Source organism: Vigna angularis, chromosome 11 (genome assembly GCF_016808095.1).
Source record: "Vigna angularis cultivar LongXiaoDou No.4 chromosome 11, ASM1680809v1, whole genome shotgun sequence".
Classification (NCBI taxonomy): Eukaryota; Viridiplantae; Streptophyta; class Magnoliopsida; order Fabales; family Fabaceae; genus Vigna; species Vigna angularis.
The window spans coordinates 6812583-6823570 of NC_068980.1; the positions used below are offsets into that span (position 1 = coordinate 6812583).

The 10988-nt window shown below is 28.6% G+C and overlaps 1 protein-coding gene across 2 annotated transcripts; it reads left to right on the forward strand.

Annotated features, from left to right (window-relative positions):
* The first annotated feature begins 3651 nt into the window (after positions 1-3651).
* On the forward strand, positions 3652-7633 carry LOC108332545 (condensin complex subunit 2). Of its 2 annotated transcripts, XM_017567862.2 has the most exons (13): positions 3652-3971; positions 4058-4159; positions 4521-4638; positions 4911-4975; positions 5046-5106; positions 5188-5388; positions 5489-5775; positions 5887-6013; positions 6105-6370; positions 6463-6493; positions 6622-6755; positions 6958-7068; positions 7343-7633. In XM_017567862.2, the coding sequence occupies exons 1-13, from the start codon at positions 3699-3701 to the stop codon at positions 7559-7561; spliced, it is 1995 nt and encodes a 664-aa protein (XP_017423351.1). In that variant the 5' UTR covers positions 3652-3698; the 3' UTR covers positions 7562-7633. The 2 variants fall into 2 exon arrangements, with proteins under 2 accessions (XP_017423351.1, XP_017423350.1); XM_017567861.2 differs by having other exon boundaries at positions 5046-5388.
* The last annotated feature ends 3355 nt before the right edge of the window (positions 7634-10988 follow it).

The following is a 10988-nucleotide window of genomic DNA, read 5'->3' on the forward strand; positions in this document are numbered from 1 at the left end:
TGATTGCACAAAAAAATAAAAGAAGGGGAGGAGAGGAAGAAGAAATGGAAAAAGAGAAATGAATACTTCTCTGGAGTTAGATGCGGCGCTGAAAAGGGAGAGTGAATGGGATTAGGGTTTTCAACTAAAAAGGATAAAAGTAAAAAGAAAAATTACCTAAGGTTGGTTTTGGAAATAAAAAAAATTGGAGAGGTGCAACAAAAAACTTGTGGTGGTAAAGGGAGTACCCCTCTTGAAATTTATTGGAATTATGCTGTCAAAATGGGTAATCTTATTCGATCTGGTCCGGTCTATCATGGGTTGGTTATTTATTGGGTCAATTTAATCCGGTTTACTTATTAGTGAAACAAAAAAATTTGAATTTGTCTCGACTTATCATAAATTGATGGATTAAACGGGTTGATTCACTAGTTCACTTAATTATAAGTTTTTTCTTAAATAAAAAAATATAATTTTTTTTTGTAATTTAAATCTAAATAAATTTCACTATAAAATGTTATTAAATTTCAAAAACAATTCAAAATAAAAAAGTAGTATACAATTCAAATGTAATACAAACAGGCGAACAAATAAGTTTCTAACGGATTCAAAATTTGTCTATATTAAAAAATTATAAAATTTTCAAACTCAACCCAAACTTGTGGTAGGTTCATCCATAAGTTACCCATTTTGACAATAGTAATTAAAATCATTCCTTAATCCGTCTTTCTGTTACCTATTTAGTATACTTTATTGGGTGAAAAAGAAAGAAATTAAAGAAAATGTCACTTATTTAGTATATTGGGTGGAAAACAAGGAAATTAAAGAAAGAAAAAAAAAAGTAGAAATTGAGATTGTTTGTAGGGAGAAAATAAGTCAAAAGTGAAGTATTTTGGATCGTGAAAAAAAAAGTGTAAAGTGAGTAGAAACCCGATAGAAATGTGATTGATGTAATAAAATATTTTTTCTTATATTTAGAAAGTCATTTCTAAAAGTATCTTGATATAATAATAATTTGAAAATAATGAATTAGAATGGAAATAATTGTTAAATTAAAATAAAAAATATTTTCAAATTTCAATAGCAAAAAATGTTATATTTTAAAATAATAATATATTAAAGTAAAATAATTTAAAAGATATGAATTTTAAAATAATTTATTTGTTATGTTTTATTATAATATAATATAAAATATAAGAACTTATATATACATAATATATATATATATATATATTACAGTGAACTGTTAAAATTTGAAATTTTTATTGTATTTTAGTCTTTCTCTTTTCATTTTTTTTTCGCTTTCCCATATCTATATTGAAATCTAAAAAAAGAAATCTGTTTACAAGTGATAAAACTTCCAACAAAGAGAAAAACTTATGAAATTTCTGGAAAATAAAATGATAAATTTCTTTCTGGTTAAACTACTTATTTTATACTACCATTTTTTAAGTTTCTTTCTGGTTTACTTGTTAAAATATCGCGTGGATCACATCTGTAAATTTTATTTGATTTTTTTTGCACAGTACGCTAGATGTAATTTAGTTTGAATATTATGAGTTGAATGTCTTGATTATTGTATTTGAGTAGGAAAAACATTGTCCAACAAAATCTAATAACAAATTAATGAAGTAATAATATTATATATAATAATTACGGGTCATATATAATATGTCATCCCACAATAAGGATGTACATGGGTAGAATTAACTTTATCGTACTCAGACCTGATTAAAATAATTTGAATTAAATTGGGATGACATTTTATCATTCTTTTACCAAACTTAAAGGAAAGAAGTAATCATAAGATTTTTAAAAAATATTATTTAATTAAAAAGTTTACCTCTGAGAAAGACTAGGAGTAACAACACTAATAATAATGTTCTTATATTTTAATGTATCATTTCAATTAAGGTTAACTCCAAATCGTGTAAATAATAATTCGTAGAGTATCTCTTTCAAGAGATTTGTACATGTATGGTTAATAATGTATTTTTATTATATCGTAACTAGATGATAACGAGGCTAAGACGCAAGATATCAGGAACAAAGCAGAATCTCGACAAATTGAGAAGGATCGGACGAACATGTGAAGGACATGATAGATATCAGAATGGCATGACGACCTATCTTGGTAATCAAGTTCTTCTTAGAATAAAGTCAAAGGTAAGTATTGATTAACTGTAACAGATTCAGGTTAGGTCGTAATTAAGGTTTCACTAATCTTAAGTTCATCTTAAAATTATAAATGGAAGTCAAAGGTAAGAGGTATGTGATCGTATTTACTATGTATTTAAGGTAACAGGTATCCTGGTCCGTTAGAGCGAACGCGAAAACAGAACGAAGATACAATTATTCGGACGACTCTAACAAAAAATTGTGAAAGTATTTATAAAAGTTAATCGACCCTACACCCGAAACATTTACTAATTCAAATTACGAGTACAAACATAATTTCATTCAAATTTTTCCAACAATTTCACATTACTAAATTAAAGTTAATATTATATGATCTACTCAAAGGTTCATTCAGATTGAATTTCATAAAGCAATATTAATTAATGACTTTAAACAATATATTTTTAATATACAGAAATTCACATTCTAATTCTTTAAAAACAATTTATAAATCTTAATTTGAAAATATTTTTTTTTAATTATTTTAAAACAAAATTTACATTAGAAAAATATGTTTAGAATAACCAATACATTATAACTTATGTCTAAAATCACACATTTAAGTTATTCGATCCTTACTCAAGTTTCAAATCATTTTTCAATCTTTAAATACTATAACACAATATTCATGAAAAAAATATGTATTACAAAGATAAAGTCTAGACTTGAGTTACATCACATCCAACCTTAATAAATGAGAAAATTAGTTACTTCTATATGCTTTGAGCCTTAAAATATATGAAAAAGTAGAATGAATGGATGAAAATGGACAAGGTTCTTGATCTATTGGGCATCTATGCCTTTGTATTTTATTTGGATGAAGTGGCATTCTCTTAATAACTAATAACACGCAGTAACATTTACTCATTTTTTATAAACTATGTTACTATTTCCAAATTACTTAGAGTTAAAACAAACAATTTTAGAAATTTAGATATAATTACAATATATTATTATCGTATATTTTTAGTTTATATAATAGAAAACTAAAGCAAATAAAAAATAAATAAAACATCTTCAAATGATATAATAAGCACATAAATAATTAATATAACTATATTTTCTTAATATGCAAAAGAGTATTATTTCTTCAACATTATTTTTAAAATGTATTTTTAAGTCATTTATTATCTTTTCGTTCCTTTTCTCTTTCTCTCGATTTTCAATATAAATCGGTCATCCAAGTATCATCATCTTCCTTATTGTTCCCATTAAATTGTGAGAAGCAATGTTTGAAGTCTCGGAACTATAATTATTACTTCCAACCTACATATAAATGTTTAAACAACTTATAAATAAAGAAATAATATTTTGATACATAAAATTTGTTGACATCTAATTGACATTATTTTTTTAAAATATAAAAATTTATTTTTCTATAACTATATTATTTTTTATAATATAGGTAAAATGAATATAAATTTTAAATATCCTATAACCCGTATGCATCCTATTAAAATTGAATTCAAATTTTAGAAAATGGAGGGAAAGTAGATAGTTTATTTTCTGGTACCAAACAATTGCATGAATCCTACATTTCAATGGCGGAAACCTTAAGCCCTAATCCAACGATGGCCCACAAAAAGAGGGTTCCCATGTCCGCTCGTATGCAGTCTCCGACAAGTGCCTTCTTCATGGGCTCCAACGACGACCAGCTCGAACGGGCCCAGGCTCGTGCAGCCCGCGCCGCTGCCATCCGCCACAACTCCATTGCCGTCAACTTCCATTCGCACCCTCCCAAGTCTCCTTCCTGTCTCAACAAGCACCAGATTCTCGAGTTGTTCCACAACTGCATAAAGCTCGCTTCCGAAAATGTAATCGTCAAAATCGTTTTGTTGTTTTGTTTTCCTTATTTTTTATTGGTTTTGGTCTGAGGGGAAGTCTATTTTGTTTTGCGCAGAAAATTAATCAGAAAAACACGTGGGAGTTGGATTTGATCGATCATCTCACTGATATTATTAGGGTTGAAGAAGGGAATCACGTGGAGACTAATTTTCAAATAGTATGTTCTGCTTGCTACCTGATTTGTTTGTTCTTTTGTTTGGTTTTGTTGGTTCTGGTTTTCTGAACTGTGCCTCTTTTAGTACATTTATGTGATTATCAATTACATTATTTCTATAAAGTTGATTTGGAGAAACCCATTCTCAAAGAGAAATAATTATTTTTCTTAAACTTATCTCAATAGACTGTCAAAGATGTTATTATTTTTCCACAATAAGCTAACATTTTGAATTCAGTTTTTTTTTTTTTCGCACATCCACCTTGACTTGCATGTGTAAATCTACATTAACGAGACATCTGTGACACTAGAAGCAGGATGCTTATATACATCAGTGTTACGTTCCTCCTTTTTTCCTGGGCAGGCAAGCTGCACTCTTGAAGCTGGAGTCAGAATATATTCCTTGAGGGTGGATTCGGTGCACTCGGATGCATATAAAGTCCTGGCTGGAATGAATAGAGCAGGCCAAGATAACCAGGAAGGTTACTATAAGTACCCTCTTATCAAGCCAAGTTTATTCTGAACATTTTTTGCCCTTTTATAACGATATAGGCTGTCCTTTGCTTTGCAAATGGGGGTCATGAGATTTTTTTTCCTTAACTGTATCACGAGTTATCTAATCATACTTGAAAGTTTGGTATCTTAAGAATGTATGAACCACGAATGGCCGCGGTATGCACTCTAAACATAACTGTCGGTATGTTAACATTTTTATTCTTTAATAGTTCCTAATGCACAGTGTCATGGTCTTCAGGCGCTACTTTAGGGAGTGTTAATACTGAAAATGGAGAGGCAAGCAGGAAGGAAGTTGAGAAAAAGGTTAATAATCTAGATCATTGGATTGAGATCATGCATTTTTGCTAACTTCAAGCGGTGTTTGTCCATGCAGTTGTCGCATTTGTCAACATTGGAATCATCTTTTGAGGTTCTTAATATAAAGAAGTTTGACGGTGATCTCAAATCTCTTTCTGTTTGTCACTTGTTTGTCATGTGGGACAGAGACTGTGCTGACAATGTATTTGTTTGTTCAGTTGCATTTGCAGTGGATCCACTCTATCACCATACATCAGCAAAATTTGATGAAGGTGGAGCCAAAAGCCTTTTGATGAATAATCTTGGTGTATATGGTAAATGTAGGGTGCTCTTTGATTCACTAGAAGTGCCGCCGAAGTGCATAACTAGTCAAAATGATCATGATATTTCAGATACAATTGATCTTTCTTTCGCTAGAGGTATATTGATCTTTTAAATGGAGTAGCAAAACTGGTGTAACATAACAAATGCGAACATTCTGCATAGATCGGAGACTTAGTTATCTTTACTCTTGTATAGACTGTGTTGAACAGATGATATTGAATATGCATACGAAGGATGCAATCTCTCCAACTCTCAGGATTATAGTAAACCAATCTGATGAAAATAATGGAAGGCCTTTTGCTTTTCAATCTTCTGGCGAGAAATCAGCTGAAGAGTTTGATGCCGCTATTGATTGTGAACTTGCCATTGGAAAAAAAGGATATGAGAACTGCTCATCTTGGAGTTATGATCACGATAGCCAAACATTTGCTGCTGAATGGGGCTTTAGTGACGCATACCCTAGTTTTCCAAGTTACCATGAGGTTTTGTAATGCTTCAACCATACAACACCAATGCCTGTCTTGGCAGATATGTTAAAAGATTAATTTTTGTTGTTACATCAACTGTTTGATGGGTCTTATATCTCATTGTAGGAAAAAGAACCTAATATGGATGATATATTTGACAATGTTGATGGATATTTATTTTTGAGTCTGGGTTTTAGGTCAAAGAAAAATTCATGGGCAGGCCCTGATCATTGGAAATATCAAAAAGTTCAAGGTATGGTATAGGAGGCAGTTAGAGATTGTAATGACTAGTTGTATCTGTATTTGGGAGTTCAGTGTGTTAATCAATTCTGATCAATTTCTAGGCTCAACGTCAAAGGTTCGTTGTAATTCCGAGGATGAGTTGATGATTCAGAAAACCAGGCAGCCAAGGACAATGAGAGAGGTCAAAGTTGATTTAGAATTCACTAGTTTTCTGGAGGAAAAAATACCTGATGTTTTTTCTCCTCCCAAGAATCCGAAATCATTACTGGTCTCAGAAAATATATCACCTTGCGTTACAAAACTTCCAGATGACTGGCACTACGAACCAGAGGATCTTATCAATTTATTTCTTTTGCCTCATGTAAAGGTATTTTTTATTAACGTATAGAAAATAGTTTTAAATATCTGTATCCATAGAAATAATTATTGTTTCTCCAATGCTTGCCATTCTTTCTGCAGTGTATTAGGAGGAGAGCGAGAAAGGTACCAGGTAAAATACTGTTGTGAGCCCAATAATTTTCTATACATCTGCTAATTCTTTGCTGTCAATACAGAAGACATTTTAGAGCGTTTTCATCTATTAATATGATTGCGTCTAAAACTCAAGTGTATTTGCAGATGTCTTAGAAGAACAATGCTATAATAACGAACCATTCCCTTCCTGGGATAATGGAAGTGTTTGTGATGGTGATGTCACTGATGTAAATAATGACACGGAAGACTCTAGCACACTTATTTCTCTGCCTCGTCAAGTGGGTTCACAGTTTTTATTGAATACTATACACTGTTGCTCTTGATATATGATTGTATCATAATTCATATATGCAGATGAAAGGATCATATCTATCATGAGATCTAGTATTCCTGTTCATTAATTTTAATTTCAACATACAATTTCTCCAAATATTATTGCACCTCAGCATTCACGTGATTCTTTATTTCCAAATAACACAGATCAATAAAATTGAAGTCCAGTATGACAAAATATCCAAACAAGTCAATGTGCAGGCTCTGAAAATAACACTTTGGGACCATATTCAAGAATGTATTCAACTTCCGTTTCAGGTATGGTAAGGGTTTATCGTTTGTTAAAAGGCTCTGGTTCAAAGTGCATTTCCCTTGTCTAGTTAACTTTCAGTATGATTCTCTCACTAAATAAAATGCTTGTGGATGTTTCTTTCATACATTGTTATGCCAAATTTCTTCTCCATTAGTCTTTCATTGTTAATGCTGAATGATTTTGCTTGACTATTCTATGTGCATGGATGATTAATTGCTTTTCTTTCCTGTTCTTTGAAGTTGAGTGATAAGTTTTAATTGCTTTATTGCTTTGTTAAAGGGTCACAGAGAAAAGGTATCTTTCAGGCATATATTGACAAACTTTCCAAGTAAATGTAATGCTGCTGCAACTATTAGTGACATATCTCCACATTTGTGTTTTATATGCCTATTACATTTGGCTAATGAGAAGGGGTTGAGCATCCAAAGTTGCCCCAACTTGGATGATCTTAGTATATGCCTACTTGATGATGGTGCCACTACCACCAGAACAATTTAGATACTGCTTCATTCAACTATAGCTTCACTTCAGGAGAAAGGAAATATGTTGACTAGTTTATGTGCAGTTCCAGTTTGTTTGCTTGCTCTGATACTTTAATTTGTTTGCAGAAAGTGCTCATATTTTTTGTTCATAGGCAATAACTCGTTACCTATAAATTATATAACGTTTTTAGGATATTAGATTGTAAATAGTAGGTTTTGGATTTGAAACGATGATAAAATATTGGTGAATTTGAATTAACTTCTAAAAGAAGAAATTAAAATATATCAAGAAGGAAAAATAATCAAATTATTCTTTAACGAACTCTAAGTACTTCACTTTATAGAGATGCTAAATTGGTATTTTCCAAAATATTAATGCATTTAATTAAATTTAATTTAATGAGAAATTTAATTTTGAGATGATTGAATGAACTTTTGGATTGTTGCCGTGAAATGTATGTTAAGGAGAGAAAAGAGTGTGGAATGTTTTTAATTTAGAGTGACTAGATTGAGAGTTGTATGTAGTCTCTCTTTAAGTTGGAATTTTAATTCATAGTATATATTGTTGTTTTAAACATTTTAAAAATTATACGTAGTTAATTAAAGTTCATTCTAAAAAAAGTGCTTTTAATTTTTTTGTGTAAAAATAAAAGTATAGCTAAAATATGAGGTAAAACGAGTGAATTGGTGAAATAAACGACTCCTAATTGAATTTTGTAAAGATAAACAATGATATTACTATAAAAATAAGAAAAATCATGATAGTATATATACTGAAGATGAAAAAAATTATATGTATGACTTTAATACAGGTTTGATTTAATAAAATTTATATCCAATTTAATTTAAAAAACCTTAATTGAATAAATTCAAATTACCATAACTAATATTTTTTTACAATCTTCATGAATGATTTAGTTACGAGAATTTCTATACAACTAATATACAAAAAATCAAAATCTTTCTTGAAACACCTTTCAAAAAGGAACAAAGTTATTGAAAATACTTAAATATCCATAATTACGTTATATTTCTGTATAAGATACAAAGAGGATATCACTTGAAGTTTGTTCAAAATGTAAAGTATTCTTCAAGTAATCTCGTTTAAGAAAATAACTAAAACTTTTCGTAATTATTTGAAAATAACGGAATGCTTCTCCTTTTAGAGAAGTTTGAAAACATTTTATGGTTATTGATATATTATTATATTCTTCATGTAAATAAAAAAAACATTTTGAATTGCTATAATCTATTATTATTAATCATAATGGATTATTTGTGAAAATGTAATTTTTGATATTGCATAATATAACTAATTATTTATTAAAATAATCAATTATTTGTAAAACTCTTGAAAATCAATTTCGATTAACATAATTTTAATTGATGATTTTGACTAATAAAGTTTTTTAAAATGTAAAAGACGATTCTTTAAGAAATTTGTTTTTTTTCAAAACAGCTCAAACATTCATAAGTATTTAAGAAGAGTTAGCTTTGAAAACAATTTTATTTTGTTAATGATTGAGATAATCAATTATAACATAACAAAATATTTGCGATGGTGTAATTTTACACTCGATATTATATTTTCTATAATCCACGATAAGGTTTAACAGTCGATATTTTTAATATTAATATCCAAAACAATTGGGACGTTGCATGATAATTTTCTAATTTAATACAATTTTGAATGTAAATTACACTCAGCAAGTCTTAATATGCAAAAGTCAAGTAAATAAAATTAACAATTTATGTTATTGAAACATGTACTTTTGTATTAATTTTGTCTCTCGTGATTATTCTTTTCAGCAAGTTTGATACATATATACATATATATATATATATATATATATATATATATATATATATATATATATATATTAACGAGAACTTAAATAGTGATTAGCATGTTCTTTGAAATATATTAACGCATAAAAAGAATTATAATCCAGCATCAAATGCAATTTCTTAATTTAACATCTTATTCTTGAGTCTCTCTACACTGTGTTTGTTATGTCCTTGTAACACTCCAACAAGAAGTTTCCAATTACAGTAAAAGTTTTATAACAATAGCTTCATCAGACTCCTAACCGGAATCTTTTTATTCTCTATCACTATTATTTGCCACAAATGGTATTTGATGGCAACACACCCAATCATTCGTACATACACTTCTCTTATATAATTCATCGTACTTTCATCACATCACTCATTTATCACCTGTGTTTTCAAGGTATATTTATTTTACTATAAATTTTTTCTCTTCTAATTTTTTTATTCTATATTATCAAATTAGCCACATCTCCAAATTACTTCCTCTCTTATTATAATATATGTATCATTTAAATGGTTTATTATCAATTATAATAAATCAAATATTTTTTATCTATTATATTTAACATTTCTATTTTCTTTAAATACCTTTATTTGTCATTTAATTTTTTACATAAGCAACTTTGATTCTTAATATCAAATGTTCAATAGCATAAACAATTTATTCAGTAGATAATATAAAAAAACTTATTTTTTTATCCTCTTTTATTTTTAATTTTTATTCTATTTGAAGATTTTTTTTTCAAAAATATATTTCATTATTTTTTTTCAATGCTGTCGGTGGTGGAAGACGCGGCGGTGCAGCATGTAATTCACTTAGGAAGAGTGTTAGTTTGGAGGTGGATGAGTTGACTAACAATGGAAGCGGTGGTGCGAATGCTAAGGTGGCTCCTTCTGGAGTGGATTATGTGCAGGGTGTGAGAATGGAGTTTAATGAAAGGGAATTTGGGTCGAATTCAATGCGAGAATAATTAATCTGATTTGAATCAACAACTCGTGCCACTTAATCTCATCAATAAAAAGAAAACTAACGTGACAGAGAGTGCAGAGCGCAACTGACATCAAACATGGCCTTGCCGTTTGCCACATCTACTAAAATTTAACGCCATCCATTTTTAAGGACTAATACTAAGAGTTTCAAAACAACGAGGACTAAAAATCATCAAAGTTTTGAGTAGGGACTAAAACCAAAATCGTGTGATATTTAAGGGAGGAAAAACATATTTAACCCAATATTAATATACAAAATTGTTTATATTATATCAAATTATTATATAAAAATAATAACTTATTTAATATTTTTTTAATGACTATTTGAGAAAAAACATTTCTTTTTAAACTAAAATATGTTTATTATATTTTAGATTTCATAACTAAAAATAAGTCTTATATATAATTTTTTAAATTTTTTGTCAAAATAAATTCATAAAAACATTTAAACACAAAGAAAATTAAAAAATATGTATTTTTACAATTCTATCCAAATATAAATAATTTTTAGACTTATAAAAGATAACTTATTTTAATATTTTTTAAAATTATTTTATTTTTAAATTTAAATAAATTTAACATATATATATATATTATATTTTTAACTTTTCAAAGTAATA